The 25,044-nt window shown below is 45.0% G+C and overlaps 2 protein-coding genes across 2 annotated transcripts in view; one reads left to right on the top strand and one right to left on the bottom strand.

Moving 5' to 3' along the window:
• Scgb1a1 (secretoglobin family 1A member 1) overlaps positions 1-2,518 on the top strand; it is a 3,218-nt gene extending 700 nt beyond the window's left edge. Inside the window, exons 2-3 of the mRNA XM_008837549.2 lie at positions 1,756-1,943; positions 2,371-2,518. Of these exons, the coding sequence (XP_008835771.1) occupies positions 1,756-1,943; positions 2,371-2,418 (236 nt within the window). The 3' untranslated portion in view covers positions 2,419-2,518. The remainder of the gene's footprint in view (positions 1-1,755; positions 1,944-2,370) is intronic.
• Positions 2,519-10,262: 7,744 nt separating this feature from the next.
• Ahnak (AHNAK nucleoprotein) overlaps positions 10,263-25,044 on the bottom strand; it is a 110,383-nt gene continuing 95,601 nt past the window's right edge. The window contains exon 6 of the mRNA XM_029565612.1: positions 10,263-10,559. Within this exon, the coding sequence (XP_029421472.1) occupies positions 10,552-10,559 (8 nt within the window). The 3' untranslated portion in view covers positions 10,263-10,551. The remainder of the gene's footprint in view (positions 10,560-25,044) is intronic.

The raw sequence follows: 25,044 nt of genomic DNA, 5'->3' as shown, positions 1-25,044 counted from the left end.
GAGATTGAAGCCTCCCAACAAAGAAAACCCCAGGATCAGATGGATTCATTTTCAAAGCCTACTAGAATTTTAAAGAAAAATTAACACCAATGTTCCACAAAAATAGGAAGAAGGGGGAGGGAGGGAGGGAGGGAGGGAAATAGGGAGAGAAGCAGATCCCAAATATAGTTCAGCACATCTGCCTAATAGCAAATGGAATAGGAATAAGGAGCCCTTTAAAGCCTCAACTGGGACCTGCACAAGATGCTAAGAGATCCTGGTGCAGCCTCCAGGTTTGAAGAGATCCATACAACTCTGGAGTCAGAGTCTGGAAGGAAAAACAGGGTCTCATGACCTCAAACCCAAGGCAAGCTCTCTCGTTCTGAGAGGACAGGAATATTCTAGGAAGGAATCATCTTCCCTTTGGGTAACTGCCAACGCTGGGCGGCGTTTTCTAAACATTCTGTCCTCTGGAAAAAGGATTAGGAGTCTCTGAATAGTTGTTGCAGTCACTGAGGAGAAAGGGAGGGATGGAGGGATAGAGAGGGGGAGCTATGGAGGAACGGAGAGAGGGGAGGATGGAGGGAAGAAGGATGCATCTCCCAGCAAGCGTCCTGTGCTTTGGGAATGGGGTTGGGAAAGCTGGTCTTCGCTCTACAGCACTTTCTCCCACTCCCCTCTGAAAATGCTAATTTTTCTAATAAACACACTCTAACTGGTGCACTTGCAAAGGATCACATTGCACATGAATACAAGTTTTGTGGCCTGGAGGATTTAGACAACCAAGAGACAGTAGGAACAGCTATTTTATAGAGTGCTTTCATGTTTTTTTCAGGGGAAATGACATCATTTTGGAGTAAAATGTTTAATTAATCAGATGTCAGCTCTGAGTATAGAGATGGGTGGCCCAGCAAGACAGGCCTACAGCATGTCAAGGGGTGGGCTGGCCTGGAACTTTCTATGTAGACCAGGTTGGTCTTGATCTCACAAAGCTCCAATGGCCTCTGCCTCTCTAATGCTGAGAGATCAAAGGTGTGCACCACCATGCCTGGTTTATCCTTAACACTTTTACATACTATCCTTCAATGAAGTAGAAATATTGTCCCCATTTTACAGATGGGAGCCTAAACCACTGAAGATAAAGTCACCTGCTTGGTAGCTTTTTGGAAAGGATTTAATTTGGAGTGACCACCGTCTTGATTTTGACAATCCTCCTGCCTCAGCCTCCCCAGTGCTGAGATTACAGTCATGGGTCATCATACCTACCTGGAGTAGTCACTTGAAATGGGACCCTGAATCAGAGCAGTGAAACCAAATTTGCACAAAAAGCAGAGAGTTTAAGGCCAGGGGATCTGAGGCTCAGTTAAAAGATAGAGGCAAACAGGGTAAGGATAGTGCTCCTAAGAGTAGGTACCCAAAGCAAGTCTGGAGAAAGCAAAGCTCTCAATGGCCTCCTCCCAGTCTCCACACTGCATAGACATGTCAGACCAGCAGCTTCTATTATCCACTCTGCCTAGAACTCCAGCAGAGAGAACAACCCAGCCCAACCCAAGAATCCAAAGAAGGCTCCAGAAAGCCACGAAAAGTTGGCTGTAACCTAGAGAGTCCTCACATGGTGCCAACTTTTCAAGTGCTTGGAGCCCCACCAGATCCTAAATTCTACTCTACCAGTAGAAAGGCTGCTATCCCCCACCGACCAGCCTGGCTGCTCCAGCGAGGGGCTGGCCAGCTTGGAGAAGGGGCTACATCATGTGCTTTCTCTTTCCTGCCCTCTAGCTTCTGCAGAGGTCTGCCCAGGATTTCTGAAAGTCCTAGAGACCCTCTTCATGGACTCAAGCGCCAATTATAACAAAGCCCTACAGTTTTTCAACCCTGATCCAGTCTTGCAAGATGCAGCAATGCAGTTGAAGAAGCTGGTGGACACACTGTCCCTAGAGACTAAAGGAAACAACTTGAAGCTCGCAGTATGTAGTATCCTTCACTCATACTGGTAGTAACTGACTTCCCCAAGCCCCTAAAGTATCCTCCCATTTTGAGGGTCACAAGGCTAACAGATACCCTGGTCATTTCCCCCACCTTCTTGTTTGTCTGTGTGTGTTTGCCCTGCCTACCTGGTTTTTAAAGTCCTGTAGCAAAAAAACTACAACCTAACAACCTTTATCAATTTTTTACTCATTGGCAGGCGGTGACACAGTATCTCTTTTATTCCCCACACAGCCTAGTTGTTTTAATGAAGGCTTTGAGGAAAGCATCCAAGGTCTTCCACTCTTAGTTCCTCTCAGAATTTACAATACCTTTCCATCTCTGTTAAGTGTCTGTATATCACTACTCCATCTAATTCTAATGTTTGCTAACTGTTACATTGGGCTTTTGTTTCTTTCCTTATTCTAGGACAAAATATTAACAAGTCTACAGTGTAAGCAGGATTTAGGAATCTGAAGCTCACTGGATTTTGAAGCCAAAGATACTCAACTTTTAAAGCCCTTCCCACTGCCCCGCTCCTCCTCAACCTCCTCTCTCACCACCACCAACCCTGCCTTCCTCTCCGTAATAAACTACTAGCATCTCACTTCCCTGCCTGCCTTGGTCTCCTTTTCATCTACCTGTTGGAGTGAGAAGGCTGGCCTTCACTGGGGTGAAGTGAGCCAGAGCAAAGGGAGAGCAGCTGAGCCCTGCCCTGTGGCCCAGGGGAGAACTCAGAAGGTCTTCTTCGAGGTCTCTGTCACTTACCACCAGCAGAGTTCAAAGCCCCTCCAGTGAGATCCTACCATCTACTCAACAGCTCTAACCCAGCTTGTCCAACAGTCTGCCTAAGTTATCCTCAGTCCCCTGCCCTGAGATATCCTGTCCCCTCACCCCAAATCTGGTCCTAAATGTCACTGAATTCTAGCTCCATCCTCTGGGCTGCACTGTTCCAGCCAGGAGGCTGATGGTCATCCCTTAGCTCTTCCCTGTCCAATCAACTGAGGGGACCTCTGGAATCATTCATTCCCTCCATATCCACAGGCCACACCACAGTTCCTACCAGTTATAACCCTAGAGGTCCCTCACAGACTCCCAGCTGGACTTACCTGCCCGGCAGTGCTATGTCCACCGCCCCACTACAGGGACTTTGGTCCTGTGCAAATCTTTAGCACTGTCCACCCTTGCCACATCCTTCAAAGTTCAGTACAAGGCCCATGCCTGTGTCCCACCCTCCTTCCAGCTTCTGCCTCCCTCCAGCTCAAACCACACATCCCCCCTCTCCCCTGCCCTCAGTTTTTAAGAGCCAAGCCCCTTCCCACCTCAAGACCCTGTACAGGCCACTCCGTATCTGCGACTCAAAAAGGATTGTTAAGAATATGTTGAGAATATGGTTTAGAACTTGTGAGACCCTCCCCCGAACCCTTCATCCCCCCCCAACGGAGCTATACCATCCACAGTAGCTGAATAAAAGTAAGGAGGGGGGCTGGAGAGATGACTCAGTGGTTAAGAGCAGAGGACCCGGGTTCGATTCCCAGCGCCCACATGGCCTGCTAACAACCATCCGTAACCCCAGTTCCCAGGGATCCGATGCCCTCTTCTGACCTCTACGAGCATTTACAAGACACAAGTGCACCTACCCATATGCAGGCATAACACTCATACACATAAAATAATAAAATATTTTAAGTAGGGAGAGGAGAGAGAAGGGGGAAGTGCAGAGGGGAAATAAAAATAGAAAGGACTGCACAAAAGAAGCGGACCGTGGAGGAGAGCACCAGCCGGGCTGTCCATCCAGTTCCAAGAAATCTCTTGGGCAGGGTGCAAGCCACACCTGCCTCACGCGCTCTGGCCACGAGAGGGCGGTGTCGGCCACTCTGTCCCATACCCCGGCTCATTCTGGGGCTCTAACCTCGCGGGCTTGGCTTCAAGTGGAGCGGATGGTGAGACATCCCTTTAGCAGCGCTCTTGGGTCTGGCGACTTTTAAGTTTTGATTTGGGGGCGATTTTTTTTTTTTTAATCCGACTTCTGAAAATAAAACAGGTGCAGTCACACAAACGGCGTTGTGGCTCAGTTTGGACCCTGCCAGTGACCGGTCAACCCCTTTGGGATTAGCAATAATCCCACCGCGAGGACCCCAAAGACCAACCTGACAGAATCTAGAATCTGAGATAGCCCCGAAGACAGAGGAGCAAGAATTGCTGGCGCTGACCTTTGATCTCTGCCTACCCGGTTTTTAAAGTCCTATAGCAAAAAACTACAACCTAACAACCTTTATCGATTGTTTACTCATTGGCAGGCGGTGACAGGGTATCTGTTTTATTCCCCACACAGCTCATGATGCAGGTCCAACCCCTCCCTACAAGCAGACGAATCTCCAACGCAGGAATCTCTAGGGCCTGTAAACTAAGAGCTGGTGATGAGAAAAGTCCGCCTACTCCTAAAACACACATTTGTGCACACACAGTATAAAACCACCACACCCGGTCCTTCCTTGTCTGCCATGAAAAAAGGCGGGACTGGGGTTGTAAAAATTCCAGGGCAGGTCAGGAGGATGGGCAAATCTGAAAGAGATTCTTGGCGGCAGGTGGGGCTCTGGTGGGGGTTCACCCACTTCCTCACACCAAGACCGGAGATTCTTGGCCATCCAGGTCATTGTGTAGGCACATACCTTTGCCTCCTCCGACCATCCACCTAGGTGAGTATTGTTCCAGTGGATAAGGATCCAGGGCCATAAAAGTTTCAAAATTTTAATGACCTGTTTACTGTTGGGGAAATATTTACCTTGGACAAATACAAGGCAGATAACCGGGGATAAAGGGAAGTACACTTATGTTGCAGTGGGTTTCTGCCTTAAGGGGGCTTTGGTGATCCTCAAGATGTGAGCTACATTAACACAGACAGCGTACAGTACCTTAAGTTCTTAAAACGCCAACTGCAAGGAGGGGAAGATAAGTTGGTCAGTAGTATTTGCCATGCAAACAAGAGGACCTCAGTTCCAGCCCAGCACTTTTGTAAAAAGATGGGCATGCAGCAAGCCTCAGGTCCCAGTTAGAGACCCTATCTCAAAACATTACACCTGAGACTGACCTCTGATGTATACGTATATGCACATGCGTACACACGCGCACATGCAGAAGCAGAATGCAAAAATAAACTGCACACACAGAAAGAGCATGTTATCTGTGTGATGCTCATGAAATAGGAGGAAATTAGGAACATCCTCTGGATTTGCTTTTTCTGTCTGTTGTATTTATCTCACTGGCTAAACAAATATGGTAAAACATTGATCCATAAACTGCACCCGGAAGACCAGGCTCCAGCCAAGGCCTGTTTGGCTTGTTGTTGTAATGGGCCCCAAGCTGAAAATGGTTTTTATATTTCAAGAGTGAAGAAAGGCCCAGTATCTTTAATCTGGCACTTAGAAGGCAGAGGCAGGTAGATCTCTGTGAATTCAAGGTCAATCTGATCTACATAGCAAGTTTCCAGGCCAGCCAGGGCTACATAGTGAGACCCTGTTTCAAAAAAAAAAGGAGTGGGAGCTGGAGAGCTGACTTAACAGTTAAGAGCACTAGTTGCTCTTGCAGAGAATCCGGGTTCGATTCCCAGCACCCACATGGCAGCTAACAACTATCCATAACTCTAATTCCAGGGGAATCTGATGCCTTCTTCTGACCTCTGCGGGCATTGCAGAACATGGGTGCAGGCATTATGCTCGTAAAATAAAAATAATAAATGAAATATTTTAAAATAATTAAAAAATTTTAAAAAGAGGGGCTGGAGAGATGGCTCAGTGGTTAAGAACACTGGTTGTTCTTGCAGAAGACCCTGGTTCGAATCCCAGCACCCACATCACAGCTAACAACTGTCAGTAACTCCAGTCCCAGGGGATCCGGCAGCCTCTTCTGACCTCCACAGGTATTGCATGACATGGGTGCACTTATCTACATGCAGGCAATACACGCATACACATAAAATAAAAATAGTAAATAAATTTTTTTAATTAAAAAAGAATGAAGAGAAGGAAAAGTCTACACTTGTAATATATAAATACGTATTTATTTAATCAGTCATTTTCACTACGAATATGCTGAACTCTAAAACAGAGGAGAGAGGTGTGAATATATACTTCCTACATTTGAAAAGACTTAAGGACAAACTGTGTGTAGACAAAATTTAAAATGTATCTGAACCAAGCTGGGTGTGGTGGCGCATGCCTTTATCCCAGCACCTGGGAGGCAGAGACAGGTGGATTTCTATGAGTTCGAGGCCAGCCTGGTCTACATATCGAGTTCCAGGCCAGCTGGGGCTACAGGGAGACCCGGTCTCAAAAAGAAAATGTATCCAAACCAAAATATAAAAATAAAAGGTTAACACCTATAATCCCAGCACTTGGGAGGCAGAGATACGAGGATCACTACAAGTTCAAGACCAGTCTTGTCTATATAATGAGTTTCAGGCTAGCCAGGGCTACAGAGCAAAACCTTGTCTCAATAAATAAATAAATATATTTTAGCTCTCATTCAGGAGGAATTGAGGAGCCCAGGGAAAAGTCACATTTCTTGGTGGCAATGTGAAGAAAACTTTGAATCTGAGCAAAAAATAAAATCTGAAAATTGTGCCACTTCCACACTATGTAACCAAAGGAATTTGACTTGAAGATCACTACAGCCGAATGGAAATTGCAAACTCTCAGGGCTTGTCCTCTTGTGTGTCAGTTATAACATCGATTCATTGATCATCAGGGAAGTTGCTGTTTGACATGTGACACAGTCAGGGTTAGCCTGGCAGAAAAATCTATCAGTGACTCACAAGGCAGGAAGAAGAAGCAAAACCAGCCCTCGACTTTATCAAGATGGTGTGGCTAAAACGCTGTCCAGTTTACAGCTGACACCTCGCATGCTGTTTGTGAATACCAAGCCAGCTGTGGGTAGTAATTCACTACCAGGTGATTGTGGCTCCAAACGGTTTCAGATAGATGATAAAAGAAATTTTGATTGATGATGATAGGGCCACACAAACAATGCATTCTGAAGCCTGTAATTAGGGGATACTCCTCTCAAGCACTTTCCGAAAATATCAACAGGCTCGTGTGAATAATGTAAGAATGAATCATGAGTAGCTAGCCACCCAACATATTTCCATGAGCAGACTAAAATTATAAAATTATGGTGTATGCAAAAAAAAAAAAAGAAGAAGAAGAAGAAGAAGTTCGAAAACAGTTTTAGTTAAACAAACATGGTTGCCAGCTTCGGAATTGATAAACCAGGGTTGGGAACTTAGGTTTGTTTCCCTGTTGGGTAAACGAATATCCAGCCCATCGTGCTGGTTAAGACTTCTATAAAATATGTGAGCCTTGTGCACACAGCCACCCTGTTCCACCACAAGGCAGGCCACCAGAGCTTCCTCTGGGATTCCCCCTCAGGCTCCTGTCACAGAGGTAGGTACTCCGTCATCTATAGGACAGGGCAGAAACATGATCAGGGGCTCCCTGAAAGAAATAGGGGTGAGGAGCAGGCTTCGGGGTAGCGGAGCAGTACCATGAAGTACTGGCATCTCCTGACCCTCTGGTCTCTGGTGTCCGTCTCTGAATCCATCTCAATCACCTAGAATTCATTCCCTTTCCTCTGCCCCATTGCCAACATTGGGATGTCACAATGTGTCACCTGGACTACTGCAAGTAGCCTGGCAATTCGCTCCCTATGGTTTCTCTATGAATTACCACAAACTTACTGGCCTCAAAAAATAAAACCCAGGGCTGGAGAGATGGTACAGCGGTTAAGAGCACTGACTGTTCTTGCAGAAGACCTGGATTTGAATCCCAGCATCTACATGGTGGCTAACAACCATCGGTAACTCCAGTTCCAGGGGATCCAACATCTTCTTCTGTCATCCTCAGGCATTGTACCATACAGGTGCACTTACACACATGCAGGGATAACACTCATACACATAAAATAATTTTTTTTAAAAAAATTTAAAAAATAGCTGTGTGTGGTGGCACCTGCCTTTAATCCCAGCACTCGAGAGGCAGAGGCAGGCTGATCTCTGTGAGTTCTAGGCCAGCCTAGTCTACATAGTGAGTTCCAGGGCAGCTGGGGCTACAGGGAGACCCTGTCTCAAAAAGACCCAAAACAGATAAAAATTTAAAAAATAAAAATAAAACCCAGGTGTATTATCTTATAGTTTAGAAGGCAAAAAGTCCAAATGGATCTCACTGAGCTAAAGATCAAGGTGTAGAGAGCCAGGCATCTTGGCTCACACCTATAACCGCAGTTCTTGGGAGACAGAGGCAGGAGGACTGCAATGATTTTGAGACTAGCTAGGCTAGAGAATGAAACCCTACCTCAAAAAAGCAAACAAACAGGCTGGGGAATGGCTCCGTGGGTAAAGTTCTTGCTGTACCAGCATGAGGACCTGCGTTCAGATCCCCAGTACTCGCATAAGAAGTCAGGTGTGGACACATACCTGTAATCCCAGTGTTAGGAGGTAGATACAGGAGGATCCTTAAAGTCCTCCCCTGCTCCCAGTCTCCTGTAGGAGGAAGCACAGACTCCTCACCTGGAACAGGAGGACTCTCACGGACAACCCTGCTTCCTGCTCTGCTGGGGCTCCCCAAACATGCCTTTGGCAACCTCCAGGTTGCAATGAAGCCTACATGTTAATATCTAAAGCCAGAAACAAAATCCACACTGTTCATACCTCCAAACCTTTACATAAGTGGTTCTGGGTCATTTGCCCTTCCCAGTGTCTCCTGAAAAACCAGTCCCCATCCTTCATAACCCATACAATACTTGGGACATAGCTATACTAAAAAATGATACATGGCTTATTGAAAATTCACATTCAGCTAAGAATCCTGTATTTTGATTTCCTAAACCTGACTACCTAAAGATTCCTTCAAGAGTCAGCTCTCACGGGGCTGGGATGCAGGTCAGTTGGTAAAGTGCTTGCCTAACATGCACAAAACCATGATGCACCCCTGCAATTCCAGCGCTTGGGAGGTGGAGGCAGGATGATCAGAAATTCAGGGCCATCTTGTCTTACATAGCAAATGCCAGCCCAACCTGAGATACAAGTGACCCTGTCTCAAAAAAAAAAAAAAAAAAAAAAAAAAAAAAAAAAACAAAGTCATACATACCCTGTGCCTCTTGCCCTGAGGATCCAGAATTTCTTCTGCCACTGAGATTCTCCGATCTCTGTCTAGCTCACCAGGCCCACTTCGTATCTGCTGCCCTCTCTAGACCATGAGGCCCAGGGAGGCATAATCTTTACATTTTTGTTATCTTGCCACTCACTATAGAATAAAATAGAAAATCCAGCTACAAAGAAGGGAAACAAAGCACTCCATTGAGAATCTGTATCATTCCCTTGATCATATTAACAAGATCCTACTTTGAGCCTCTAGTGGAAAAGTTGCAATCAATGTGAAAATTAAGAGAATAAATTACATTACAGGATTCTTTTTTATTCCATCTCTCTGCTCCCAGCAGAACCACATTAGTAACTAAGTGATCCCAAAAAGAAGACCAGGCCCCCAAAGATGACCCCATACTCAAACCATTATGCTCAGGCCCACCCACCTGAGGAATTCATTCACAGCATGGACATTCAATTCTAACCAACATTCCAAAAAGCTTGAAATTCATCAGCCCCGTGGTCCCCGCCTTCTTGTTTCTAAATGAAGATGAAATCAGATTACAAAACCAGATTCATGTTAAACCACAAATCTGTCTGAAATATATTCATTTCATGCCAGATAAATTTCAAGGCCTGATTATTTTGCAATTATATCAGTGTGGATAAATGTTAAAGATTAACCAGATAATCCAGAAATGATCTTTGAATGTCTGCCACCAGAGAACAAGAATTTCAGACTGCACCCCAGTGACAGGACACTTTGGAAATCCCTGTGTTTAGAGCAACATATTGATTGACATGGTCAAGATAGTTCCATTGTTTCAAACTATAGCAAGAAGATTAAGGGATGAGGAAGAAAAGAAAGAGGAAACAACAGAGGGGAATGCGCCGAGGATCCCCTGGCTCCTGGGTCATGTGGACCCACAGTCATGTGCTAACTCTGAAATCAAAGGAATTTTAGTAAGTCAGTGAAGGAAACAGAACAAAACCCACTAGAGCTAGCAAAACATGCTGGTGCATTCCAGCACCTTCTAGGCTGAGACAGGAGGATTAGAAATTTGAAGCCAGCTTGGGTTACATTTCAAGACCCTGTACCCCCCACCCCCCCACCCCCCCAAAAAAAACAAAAACCACCAAAGTGGACATAGAATAGATGATACTTGATAAATATTTATTGGGTGGATACGAAGCTTGTCGTCTACACCCACCCATAGCTGCCAAAGCTCACCCTCATTGCAAACATAAGCCCACACCCCACTCCCTTGCCCAGTTAAGCTTCTGCGGAGGCCTCCATTCGGAGAAGTGGTCCCGGATGCTTTGAAAAGCCACCTCAGGGAAGGCATCCCTTTAACTGCAGGTGTTTGTTTCCTTTGGCATGGCAAGATGTCATTTCCCATTTTTAGAACAATGCTCCAAAGAACAGTCACAAAAACAACCTTCCGAGGGCGTAACTTTCTTCCTGGCCACTGCTACAGCCCTGTAAAACAACAGAGAATTTGTATTGCAAACACTACTTGTATCTCTCTGTGCTGCTCCTTTTCCACCAGGCTGGAAAGCCACCTTCCACCTCAGTACAACCTCCAAACGAATTTATGCTTAGGAGAAAATTTCAGAAATTTCTGTTGTTGGTTCTGTTTGGGTCTGGACACGCCTCTTTTTGTGGTTTCCATGAAGCCAAGGGAGGAACGGAAGCTGCAGAAAGCCTTGTGTGTCCTTTTGGTGCCCCGTTCGAACACAAGAGCAGAAGAGGACAATGTGTTCTCAAGAGCATCCAAATAGCAGATGAAGGTGAGGAACCAGGAAGAGAGTGACCACCGCTAGCCTTGGCCATTAAGAAATCACTTTCCAGGGCTGGAGAGGTGGCTCAGCACCTAAGAACACTTACTGTTCTTCCAGAGGACCCAGGTTTGATTCCCAGCACCCACATGGAGGCTAGCAACTGCCGGTAACTCTAATTCCAGGGAATCTAACACCTTCTTCTGGCCTCTGTGGACACTGCACAGACATGGTCACTTACATACATGTAGGCAAAACACTCATACACATAAAATAATAAAATATTTTTTTTTACATTCAATTTTTTTTTTGTAGAAGAAGCATTTCATTACAGTTTTAACATATTCAGTAACACATTCCAGAGCAAGGATACATCTCTTTCAAAGGTGGCTGTAAATTTTTAGGTTCACAGTTGAATTAATACAGTTATACAATATTGAACTCAGTATAAACCCTGTAAGACATAAAATTGAATGAGTTTTTATCCTTTTTAAATGATCTCCATTTCATTTTAAGATAATGCTGTTTCCTATGTTTTTAATGCTACTAACACGTTTGCACATGTGTCTTTAATCTCTATGTATCTGATTATAACTATTTATTTATTTATTTATTTATTTATTTATTTATTTATTGTCTTTTTTTGAGACAGGGTCTCCTTGTAGCCCCAGCTGTCCTGGAACTCACTATGTAGACCAGGCTGGCCTCAGACTCACAAAGATCTGCCTGCCTCTGCCTCCCAAGTACTGGGATTAAAGGCGTGCACCACCATGCCCAGCCCTAAAATATCTTTTTTAAAAGAAAGAAATCACTTTCTAGGCTAGAGAGATGGCTCAGAGGGTAAAAATGCTTCTTACCCTTCCAGAGGATCTGAGTTTGGTTCCTAGAACCAAAAATAGGTGGCTTACAACTTCCTATAACTCCAGCTCCAGCTAATCCAGTGCCCTCTCCTGACCTCTGCAGGCATCCACACACATTGCATACATTCACATAGACATACACACACACACACACACACACACACACACAAATATATAAATAATTAAAATTAAAAATAAAATCTTTTCAAATAAGAATCACTTTGAAGGGTTAGGAATGTAGCTTAGTTCAATTCCCAGCACAAAGGAAAGAGAGAAATAGAGACAGAAAAAGAATCCACTGGGCACTGGAGGTGAAATCCAGGGCCTTGCACATGGTATGCAAACACTACCACTAAGCTACATCCCCAGGTCTTTTTAGACAGGCTCTCATTAAGTTTCCCAGGCTGGCTTCCAAGTCTCAGTTCTCCCATCTCAGCCTCCTGAGTATCTGGGATGACAGGCATATGATAAAATTCATAGCTCTCTCACTCTCTCGCTCTCACTCGCTCTCGCTCTCACTCTCTCTCTCCTTTTAAAAAATTATTTGTATTTTATGTGTACGAGAGTTTTGCCTATACCACATGCATATAATGTCTCCAGAATCCAGAAGAGGCCATTGGATCCCCTGGAACTGGAGTTGCAGATGGTTGTTAGCTACCATGTGGGTGCTAAGAACTGAACCCAAGAGCAGCCAGTTCCTTTAACTGCCAAGCCATCTCTCCAATACCCTGCTTATTGCTCTTAATCTTCCTCTGTAGAACGACTTTCACTAGAAATCATGACTGATTTGTTATTTCAATGAAAACCAAGAGAAACTGTGACTGACTCTCATGATAGAGCTCACAAGCAAATGACAGCCTCAGTGTTTGGATCACCTCATCTGTGATCCTAAGATTGCCATGTGGCATCAACAGGCATCATTGTTGAATCCATAGGAAAGGTCCCATATAGGGCATGGCTTGTCCTCTGTGAATCAGAAAAGAAGAAAAATGCCACTAATCACTTTGTATTGGTCAGCTTTCTGTTACTATAATGAAATCATTGAGATAACTAACTTAGCAACATTTATTTGGAGCCATAATTTGGAGAGTCCAGTCTGAGATCTGGCCAACCCATTGCTCTAGGTCTCTGATGGAGTCAGGTGGTATGGAATACTAAAGTACCTATTTTTTTTTATTTTTATTGAATTTTTGTGTATTTCATACAGAAAATCATCTTTATACCCCCTTTCCCTTTGGCACCCTCCCATAGCCACCCCACTGGAGTTCATACATTCTATCATTTGGGTTAAGGCCTATCATGTAAATTTAGTGACCCCAGATGTTCTTCAGTGCAAGTTCATCTACTGGGATCTAGTCAGTCTATCTAGAGTCCCTCCCTGAAGCAAACTGCTCACCTTGTAGCCAGGAAGCAGAGAGGAAAAGGTTGAGGTCCCACGATCCCTTTTGAGGGGTGCCCCCTAATGGTCTTAGGCCCTACTACCAGGCTCCGCCTCCTAAAATTTCCATTACCTCCCAATAGCACCCTGGTGACAAGCCTTTAACGTGGACCTTTCAGGGGCATTCCACATCCAAGTTGTAGCACCCCACAGTGCTGGTTCATGCTAAAGCCAGCAGCTTAAACTTAACTCACCCTAGCTGGGACCGCTCTGCCAATACATCCATCCCATCCCAGAAGCTTTTTCTGGTCTCTCCTTTACAAACCTCCTACCATGCATTCTGTTTTCTCCCTCTTTCATGTCTTCCTCTGACACTGTCATTTATCTAACCTTATGTTATTTGTGGAGCATTTATGCACTTGCCTTTTAAATCTTTTCCTTCTTTTTTCTCTCCTTCCCTAAAACAGGGTTTCTCAACCTCTGTACTATTGACACATTGGACTAGATGGGGCATTGGGGCATTGTCGTAAAGACTGTAGAACACATCTCTCTTCTCCTTCTTCCTCCTTTTCTCACTGTCAATCAAGAGGCCTGGGGGGAAAGTGAGGGGGTGGGTGGGAGGCAGAATCATCACTTTTTCAAAGTAAAGGGGCCTGAGATAGGATCTAATGCAACCCCCTCATTTTACCGATGAGGAAACATCCTGAGATGGGGAGGGAGAGGATGTGTCAGAGCTCAAAATGAACAAGTGCCAGGCCAAACAGGAAGTCAAAATTCCAGGGCCTGCAGCAGGATTTCCAGTCCCACTGGGAACCTGGAATTGCTTCCCAGAGCTCCTTTCTCCCTCCAAGCCTTTCTTCCATTCTAGAAACCAGAGTGAGACATAGATCTGATAAACCCCACAGCCCATACGTGCCAATGTCCATGCCTGGGAGCCATGCCTGAGCCTCTAGTCAACAGAGAAAAGACGGACCACTGATTACATCAGGGGTATCTCTTAATGACTCACACCGTGATCACATCTCAGTTCAGTCCTGTAATCATGAGGGAAAGGATGGTCATGCCACCTGGCCACACCCATCTCACTGAAGACAATAAAGAATGAGAGCTCTGCAGAGCATGGGAAGGAGTCTGGGGACAGTGTCTGCCCTGGCCCTTTCTCCATCAACGCCTTCATGTGTGCTAGGTAAGCACTCTACCAACTGAGCTACATCCCCAGCTGAATTCTTTTTAACTAAATTTAAGGTTTTTAAAATTAATCTGGCATGGCAATGCATATCTGTAATCTCAGCATTTGGGAGGTTAAAGAAGGAAGATCACAAGTTCAAAGTCAGCCTGGGAGCTATACCAAGACCCCATCATAAAACTGAAAAAGAGAGAGAGAGAGAGAGGAGAGAAAGTGGTGAGATGGCTCAGCAGGTAAAAGTGCTGGCCACCAAGTCTGACAACCTGAGTTTAATCCTCAGAATCCACGTAAAGATGAGAAAAGAGAACCGACTCCCACAAGTTTTCCTCTGACTGCCACACAAGTGCCGTACACACACACACACACACACACACACACTCATGTACAGACACATAACGATAAATAAGTGTAAAACAATTTAAATAAGGGGCTGGAGAGATGGCTCAGTGGTTAAGAGCTCTTACTGCTCAATCACAGAGACCAGAGTTCAAATCCCAGCACTCACAACAGGTAGCACACAAATACCAGTTCCAACAAATCCAGCACCCTCTTCTGGACTCTGTGGGCACCCACACAGACACATTCACACACACACAGACACACACACACACACACACACACACACATAAATAAATAAAATAAATTTTTTTTAAAGATTAAATAAGCCAGGCGTGGTGGTGCCCACTTTTAATCCCAGTACTCGGGAGACAGGGGCAGGCAGATCTCTGAGTTCAAGGCCAACCTGGTCTACATAGTGAGTTCCAGGACAGCTGGGGCTACAGGGAGACCCTGTCTCAAAAAGACCAAAAAAAAAAAAAAAAAGATTAAATAGGAGGCTGGAGAGATGGCTCAGCAGTTAAGAGCACTGGCTGAGCCAGGCATGGTGGCACATACCTTTAATCCCAGCACTCCCTAGGCAGAGATGGGCAGATCTGTATGAGATCGGAGGCCAGCTTGGTCTATATAATGAATTCCAGTGGCAACTACAGGGAGACCCTGTCTAAAAATAAAATAAAACAAACAAAAAGGGCATTTGCTGCTCTTGCAGAGGACCTGGGTTTGGTTCCCAGCACCAAATGTGGCACACATACATATATGCAGGCAAAACACTCATATACATAAAAATAAACAAAATATAACAAAACACTTTAAGTGAATAAATATTTTAATTTTTTTCATTTTTATTTTATTTTAATTGATTTTTTGTGTATTTCATACAGAACACCCCAAACAATCTCATTCATCTTTATACCTGCATCCCAAATGGCACCATCCCATAGCCACCCCCCGACTGGAGCCATATACTCTATCATCCATGTTACTGTCCACTGTGTTGTCAGTGCCCCTTTTTAATTAATTTGTTTTAAGTGTACGCGTGTTTTGCCTACATGTAAGTAAGTGCACCTGTGTCATGATGCCTGTAAAGGCAAGAAGGCATCGGGTCCCCTGGAACTGCAATTATGGACTGTCGTTAGCCACCATGTGGGTGCTGGGAATTGAACCCGGGTCCTTTGCAAGAACAGCCAGTGTTCTTAACTGCTGAGCCATCTCTCCAGCCCCAATAAATCTTTATAAGGAAAAATATTAAACAAATAGTCATAAAAATAATAAACATCAGAAAAAATATGAAACAAATTCTAGTGGAAATCATAAGGACCACACTTGAGTGACTTCAGCATGGGAAGTCCTGCTTGCCTTGTCATCATATATAATCACTTCAACATATGGCACTATTTCAACTCATTTTAAATATTTTATTTATTTTTATTTATGTATATGTGTCTTTTACCTGCACGAATAGAAATATACCTGTGCATTCAATGCCAAGAGGGTGTCAGATCCCTTGGAACTAGAGTTAAAGATGATTGTTAGCCACCATGTGGGTGCTGGGAATTGAACCCGGGTCCTTTGCAAGAACAGCCAGTGTTCTTAACTGCTGAGCCATCTCTCCAGCCCCAATAAATCTTTATAAGGAAAAATATTAAACAAATAGTCATAAAAATAATAAACATCAGAAAAAATATGAAACAAATTCTAGTGGAAATCATAAGGACCACACTTGAGTGACTTCAGCATGGGAAGTCCTGCTTGCCTTGTCACATCCTTTATTTATTTACTTATTTTATTTTTGAGATACTGTCTCACTCTATATATACCCTAGCCTCCTCTGGAACTCACTGTGTAACCTAGGCTGGCCTTGAATTCATGAGTTATCCTCCTGCCTCAGCCTCCTCAGAACTGGGACTGATTACAGGCATGAGCCACCACACCCAAACATTGTCACATCTTGAAGATGTCCCTGTCACAGCCCTCTCAGGGCTGTGTCACTCCTCACCAAATACTGTCACATCTTGAAGATGTCCCTGTCACAGCCCTCTCAGGGCTGCATCACTCCTCACCCCTTGTCTTTCCACCTGCCTCATCATAACACCTTTCAGATAAAACCATACAGACCGAAAATCACAATCCCACACCACTCTAGCCCTCCTCGTCCCTTCATACACGTGGGTCCATCACTTTTGCAACCATTCTTTTATCTGGTGATGAAAAGTGAACCCAGAAAGGCTGATAAATGCTCTAAAATCTACAAATAGAGGCCAAATATGAAGACAGCAAGGAAAGAGGAAACCCCACCCCATTCCTTGGACACAGCCCTGGGCCTTCTGCCCCTAGCTGGCCTAAAAGACCCTGCCTGTAGAAATGTCAGGCTCAGCTTAGAATCTTCCCAGATACTGGTCCTTGAGCTGAGCCCACCAGGGAGATATTCTCAGGAGCCACCACTCTCCCCCTGCTTCCTGAGGCATGGGGGACTCTTGGCTCCAGATCTAAGCCCTGCAGGGAGTCTGGTGGCTCTGTGGCCTCCTCCAGCCACCTGAGTCATTGGAGCCCTCGTGGTTTAGGGAAATTTAAAATAACATTTATACATGAGATAGGGGTGGGGACTTGTTCCATCAGCTGGGACTTAAACCAGTCCCCCACCCCACTGTCCCCCAGTGATTCTCAAAGGATGTCAGACACCATCTGTGCTGCAAGTGCTATCCCTTGTATGCTTGCTGGTACCTGGCCTTCCCCGCGGCTGGCCAGGTGCCAAGGAAGCCAAGCCCCAGTACTCAGGCATTGTTCTCCCTTAGAAGAGGATCTTGAAAGCAGAAGGAAATTAGAAACAACCACACAATGAATACCAGATTCTCCTTTCTCTCTGCCTTGCTTGCCAAGAGGCTGAGCCCGGCTGGCTGTCAGTGTACCCCACCCAGCACTTCTTGCACTCCAGGATGTCCGCACAGGGGAGAAGGGCTGGCCCTGGAAGCCTTAAATGTTCTCCATTTATTTCCACAGTGCACCTTTCCTTTCCCTAGCTAGGTTCTGATTCCTTGATGGCAGAAACACATCTAGTGCTTCTTTTTCATTGGAAGACAACATGGACAAGTTCAGGATACTCCATGTTTGGTCACTGACTAACTGATTCTGCCTGGACAGTGGTACAAGCACGGTCCTAAACACTCCAGTTTAGAGTCCCAATGTCATCGTGCCTGGGACTGTAAACCTAGTTAAAAGCCCATCCTCAGAAGGTCATAGGCCCTAGTAGAGAGCCTAATATTGTTGTCTTGCTGTATGAACATGTCAAACTGCCTTCTAAATATTTGTATTTATACACAAATTAGTGCTGCCCTCAACCTTAACCAGAGAACCTTCTGTCTGCAGTGGTCATCAGTCAATGCAGAGACTCATGACTGGTCAAAGTGCTGAGAATAAGTGATTGTTGAGTGCTCAGCCATAAATGAGGCATCTATACCAACCTTCCCACCTACCCAAGGCTCAGGAAGCATTGTGAAAGGAAGGACAGAAAGAATGCAGAGCCAGAGATGGAAAGGAGCCTATGAAATGCTGTCTTATGGACATGGTGGCCCTCGTACTCATGAATTCTGCAGATATGGTAAGACCTACATAAGATCAAGCCAACAACATAAGTCAACATCCCAACAGGCAGCATTAATTGGACTTAGTGGGTTACAAAAAAGAGGGGAAGAGGACATAAAAGGAGGAGGGAATGTGTTGGGGGGTGTCTGGGAGCCATAGGAGAGAGGCGTTAGAGTGGATAAGCTCAAGGTACGTAATTTTCATGTATGAAATTGTCAAAGAATAAAAAGAAGATATTCTATTAATATTAATAATAATAATTAATAAAGTCCTATGATGATGAAGCAGAATCCAGGTAGCCCAAGCCAGAGTCAAACACAACAAATTGAAACAGTTTGTTAGGTCACAAGGGATCCCATGCCTCTCTTATCCTTAACATCAACCCTTCCGACAAAACCATATGCACACACAGAGCCCTCCTTAGTTCTAAGTGCTACCCTATATGCCAGATGCAGAGGGTGGCCTAGGAGATGTCCCTTCTGAACTCACACCCAGGAGACCCGGAGTAACTGCTGAGAAGACACGGGCTAATATTAATTAGAGTAGGGTAGCATCTGAACATTCCTGCTTAGAACTTTTTCTTTAAAATATATACTTGGGAGAGTAGAGAGATGGCTCAGCGGTTAAGAGCACTGGCTGCTCTCATAGAGGACCCAAGTTTCAGTTCCCAGTACCCACATGGTGGCTAACAACCATCTTTAACTCCAGTTCCAGGGGATCCAATGCCCTCTTCTCTGCGGGCATTGCATGGCACATGTGCATTTACATACATGTAGGCAATACACTCATATACATAAAATATTTTTAAATGCACTTTTTCAGGTAGGATTGGGATTTCTTATCCACTTGCCCACATCTATGCTGGGATTTTTGTCTGACTTAAGGTGACATGGGTCTTGTGCACGCTGTCACCATTGCTGTGAGTTCATATTAGTAACTGACCAGCTGTCTGGATGCAAAAATTCAATTTTTTAAAAAAGCTATTAAAAATGCACGTTTTTGGGCTGGGCATGGTGGCGCATGCCTTTAATCCCAGCACTTGGGAGGCAGAGGCAGGCAGATCTTTGTGAGTTTGAGGCCAGCCTGGTCTACATAGTGAATTCCAGGACAGCTGGGACTACAGAGAGACCCTGTCTCAAAAAGACCAAAAAAAAAAAAAAAGAAAGCACCTTTTTTTCCCTGCTGAAGCCATTATTCATTTTAACAGCGTTACGTTTTCTGCCTCCTACATAGGTAGACATCAGCTTTAAATGTTGTGGAATATTGAGCTCGTATATCTAGTCAAACTTCTGTTTGCTTTTTGCTGCGTCCATAGCTACCATGTGGATAAACAGAAGAAAAAGATTTGGCTCCGAGTCCTACTAGCTGGGCCCCACGCCATTATTCTCCAAAACAAAGGGGGACAGATGCCAGGAGGAAAGGACCAGGGGTAATGGTGACGAAAATCACCATCCTATGCTAGGCACACTAAGCCATGAGGCTCCCCCCAGGGAGTGCTCATAGAGGGGGCAAGAGGCATTCCATGAATTCTCTGTGAGGAGCCAGCACACATTGTAACTGTGGCAAGGGAGGAAGGGGATGGGCTACCGCTACTCAACACTCTGTAGATAAAGTCCCAGCCCTGGAGGGTGTTAATGAATCCCAGCTTGTGAGCATTAGACCTATCTCTGTACCCCAAGTCCTATCTAACCAACTCTGGAATTCCTCCCTCTCTAGCCTTCTGCCCATCCAATCCTCTAGACTTAGAAGCTTTACACAGTTTTAGTGACTTAGACCCTCTGGATTGCATCCCATAATAGCCACACCCATGGCTTTCTACTTGGCAGCTCCATCCATCTGCACAAGAAAATCCAAGGATAGATTTGTCCTTAAGCTTCCGAGCACTCAGCCACACAAAGGGGATTTTAAAGAGTCTGTTATGTTAGAATGTTAAAACGAAGATGAAGAAAAAGTCAAGGAGAATGTAGCCCTTTTTCACAGGAAAGAGAAAGGAATCTCTAGCCCAGTTGGGCATCTTCATGTTTCACTATCCTTCCATCGTGTCCTGCCGTTCTCAAATCATCTGAGTCGTCTCAGAAAAGTCTTCCGGCTCGTTCCAGTGACGGTCACCAGCTCTGCAGCTGATCTCGTCCCTGGTCTCTTTCAAAGCATGAAGATCAACTACCCCATCTTGATCCAAAACCTCAGTGGGTAAAGTGTTTGGATGCAAGCACAAGGACCTGAGTCCAACCTTCAGAACACACATGGTCCCAGCACTAGGGAGGCAGACAGCAGATCTCTAGGATTCACCAGCCAGTCAGCCTAATCCATGAACTCCAGGCCGGTGAAAGACCCTGTCTCAAAAAATCAAGCTCTTGAGGAATGACACCCAAGGTTGACATCTGGCCTCCACATGCATGTACACACACATGCACTTGCACCCACACATAAATGTGCACATGCGCACACAGGAATATGTGTTTTTATTCATATAGGCAAATAACAACAAAAGCAAAACATCCTCTCTCTTGCTGGCTCTTTTCTCCAAATCAACCCCAAACTGAAAAGACATCCCGCATCTATCCCCTGCAAACGGTGATCATCTCACCTCTCCTCCTACCTTTAACAGCCAATTTCCTGACAATCTACCTTCATCTCCTGAACTCCCAATAATTTCTAAGCCCCCCCGCAAATCAGCAAAAATCCCAGCAACTCTATGAGAGCTGTCCTCTCAAGAACCAAAGATATGCTGCTAAGCATCAGGTCCTGAGGCTGCTCCTCACAACCCATCCCACCTGACCTCCCTGTATCAGTTAGCCCAAGGAAAACTTCCCTGTGAAGCTTATTCCAAAGCTTCTAGGATGTCAGAATCCTTTTTAGTTAAGGACAGGAATTGATTCTTTGACTTCCGAGGGACAGGCACAGCACCTGATCTAAACTCACATACGTATCCTTCCCTACCACTGGGATACAGGAGGAAATTAGCTGGGTCTGGGGATAACCTGTCCACCACCATCATGAGTACCCCTCCAAAAAGAACATGGAAATCATAGCATCTCCCATGCTGCCTGCTGTTTCAGACTCTCACATGACAATGTGATGCTCAAAGCTGAAGGAAAGCTGAGGGGATCTCTGTGATGATACAGATATTTGCAGCTGGATATCCAGACTGTAAGAAAGAACCCCTCTTATCTGACTCCCCACTAGACAGGTTTGCTGTTACATGAAGCCAAAACCATTTTTTAATATTCTATTTATTTTTATTTTATGTGTATGAGTGTATTGTCTTGCATAAATGTAAGTGTACCCGTGTTGTGCAGTGCCCACAGAGGTCAGAAGAAGGTGTAGGAGCTCCTGGAACTGGAGTTACAGGTGGTTGTTGGCTGCCATGTGGGTACTGGGAATTGAACCCAGGTCCTCTGCAAGAGCTGAACCAATGCTCTTAACCACTGAGCCATCCCTCCAGCCCCATACATGAAACCAAAACCATACTGACCATCCTTCTGTCCCTTGTCAAGGTCTAGCATAGACTACACAATGAGTTCTAGGCCAGCCTGAGCTACAGAGTAAGGCTTTGTCACAAAACAAAACAAGGTTTTAAAACTGGGACGCTAATTAAAAAGAAGTAGAATCTGATGTGATAGAAATGGATGCATTCCACCCAGCAAAGAGTTCCTAGTCTATCAAGCTAGAAAAATCATTTATTCTTTACTTCTCCTTCTGGCGTTAAATTGTCACATCTTATCAGTTCTAATTCCAAAACATTCCTTAAAGCTGTCCTCACTCCACTCCCATGGCTGGGACCCTTCCAAGCCCCCACATTTCCTTCCCTGAAGACCTCCAGCAAATTTCTGGTCTCAGTTCATCCTTCACTGTGACGTGTGTGGGATCCACACATCCCCACCTCCCCACTCAGCTGCAGCAAAACTAAAGCCAGGGAGGGAAGAAATGGGTGACCCCAGAAAAACCTCTGCAGAACAGCACCAGGTTCACCCCGACCTGAGCTGGTGAAGTGCCAGGAACAGGAAAAGAACCAGGTGCCCAGAGTGGTAACCACAGCAACCAGGGAGGGCACAAGCAGATGTTGAAAGCACACCCTCTTCAGCACCCTGTTCCGATGGGGGTGGTTTTATGAGCCTCATTTACTAGTGCCAACCATGCAGTTTGACTGGTACTACCCAGCACCTGGCACGCCAGGGGACACCCTAAAATGGAAAATAGCAGCAAAAATCAAAATGACTAAGCCCTATTGAGTTGTTATAGTGTTCCATAGGCACCATGACAAGTGTTTTACATGTATTAAAAAAAAAAAAAAAATCCTATGAGGTTAATATCAGAGATGAGAACACCGACGAGGTTTAGTGAGACTAAGGAACACATAGGCTTTCTGTTTGGACAGCTGGCTTGTCTCAACCCTTCTGCTGGATGAATGGGCTTTGTGAACTCTCCTAGCCTTGTCTTTAAGGTGGATTAAATGAGATGAGTCATGTTAAAGCCTTTTAGCTAATGCCTAGCACAAAAATTGTGGTCTCTATTGGCCACTCTAATTGCTATTATTATGTTATGATGAGCAAAACAAAAGTTAACTCATGTCTTCCTTTATGTAAAGATCTTCAGTGGCTCCTTACCTCCTAAGCTGGGCCTTGCTACCCCATCACCCTGCTGTGCGGCTCAGCACTTCCTGAACACGCCCTGCATTAGTAGACCCCAAGCCTTTGTTCCTGGTGCTCCCCTGCCTAGAATGTCCTCCTCACCTTCTCCAAATGGAAGGAGAGAAGTCTACAGCACAGAAGTCGTACGGCCATATAAGCCCAGCTTTTTGGATTTACAGACTGGGATGCTGTCATCATCATCTTTGCACTCTGGGTACCTAACCACAGCACCATACACTCAACAGACATGGACACAGTGAAGACGAGAGAGAGAGAGAGAGAGAGAGAGAGAGAGAGAGAGAGAGAGTCTTGCTCTGGTGCCCAACCTGGTTACAAACATTACATTTTTAAAAAGAAAGTTATAGTAAAGGGGCCTGGGGAGATGGCTCGGTGGGTGAAGTGCTTGCCATACAAGCATGAGTTCCCACATAAAAGCCAGCAGCAATAGTCTATAACCACAAAACTGGGAAAAGGGGGAGCAGAGACAGCTCTCAGGGGCTTAAAGCCTAGCCTAAACAATGAGCTCCAGGTTCAGTGAGAGACCCTATCTCAAAAAATAATTGTGGAAGCTGGGCATGGTGGTACATGCCTTTAACCCCAGCACTTGGAAGGCAGAGGCAGATCTCTGTGAGATGGAGGCTAGCCTAGTCTACATTGGAAGTTCCAAGCCAGCTGAAGCTACAGGGAGACCCTGTCTCAAAAGAAAAAAAAAGATTGTGGAAAGCGATCAAGGAAGGCACCTGGCATCAACCTCTGGCCTCCACGTGCATATACACACATAGACACATGCACACTCACATAAACACCCACACAACACATACACATACACACACATGAATCCATACATACACCATACAGATGCACACACAAAACCATATATACAGCACACACACACACACACACACACACACACACACACACACAGAGAAAACCATGATGAAAAGACTCCAAGCAGAGAAAACAGCCCAGGACTATCTTTTAGCACCTCCACAGCTCAAGGACACGTCAGGGTCTCATTTCTTCTCCCTCAAAACTTCAGGACAATCCTTCAGTTTAAAGAAAACCAAGAGTACAAAGAAAATTTAAGCCCAGGACAAAAGGTGGTGCCATAGGAAGGTTGGTTCCAGCCCATTTCCCTTCCAGGACCCTGCTCACCCCTCTCCCCTCTGTCCACCCACCCCCTTTCCAGTCAGCCACACCATGAAAGTGCTGCGAGTAATTGCTTAGAATCCTTATTAGTAGGAGTCTCTCAAAGCTCAAAGCCATTAGCCTAAAAGAAGAAAGCCTAATCTTACAGGATTGGTGGCCTCTGATAGATAATGAGCAAAATGTTCTCAAGAGGGGCTAGAGAGATGGCTCAGCAGTTAAGAGCACTGGTTAACATCTGTCTATAACTCCAGTTCCAGGGGAATCTGACATCCTCCTCTCAGCTCCAAGGGTGTTGCACGATACCGATGCACTTACACACAAGCAGGAAATACACTCATACACATAAAATAATAAAATAAATAAATAAAATATTTTTTAAAAATATTCTTGCCAGGTGTGGTGGCGCACGCCTTTAATCCCAGCACTCGGGAGGCAGAGGCAGGTGGATCTCTGTGAGGCCAGCCTGGTCTACATAGTGAGTTCCAAGACAGCTGGGGCTACAGGGAGATCCTGTCTCAAAAAGACCAAAAAAAAAAAAATTCTCAAGAAACTTGCTTAGTATGTCTCAAAGACCAATCCAAGGAGAGTAAAAGTACAAGTAACACTTTTTTCATTTATTTTATTTTTATTTTATGTGTATGAATGTTATTCCTGCATGTGTGTAAGTGCACCTATGTTGTACAGTGAGGCCATGTTGACAGAAGAGAGCATCGGATCCCCTGGAACTGGAGTTACTGCAGAGGAGGGCTACATTATGATCCCCATGTCAGGGAACTAGGGAAATTTGTGCTATTCCTGTGATTTTACCTTTGTTTTTAAATTTTATCTATTATTGTGTGTGTGATGGGGGATGTGCACGCCACAGCACACATGTGGAGATGAGAGGGCAACTTTGTGGAGTCAGTTCTCTCCTTCCACCTTTACATGGATCCCTGGGTTCCAGGGATTGAACTCAGGTTGCCAGCCTTCCTCAGCAAGCACCTTTACCACTGAGTCATTTCACCAGCCTATTTATTATTAGCATCGTTATTATTGTGTATATGTTAATGATGTGTGTGTGTGTG

This window comes from Nannospalax galili, unplaced genomic scaffold (genome assembly GCF_000622305.1).
Source record: "Nannospalax galili isolate Female #2095 unplaced genomic scaffold, S.galili_v1.0 scaffold818, whole genome shotgun sequence".
In the NCBI taxonomy this organism is placed as follows: domain Eukaryota; kingdom Metazoa; phylum Chordata; class Mammalia; order Rodentia; family Spalacidae; genus Nannospalax; species Nannospalax galili.
Note: the sequence above shows the minus strand (reverse complement) of the source record. Positions and strands in the feature narration are given on the sequence as shown.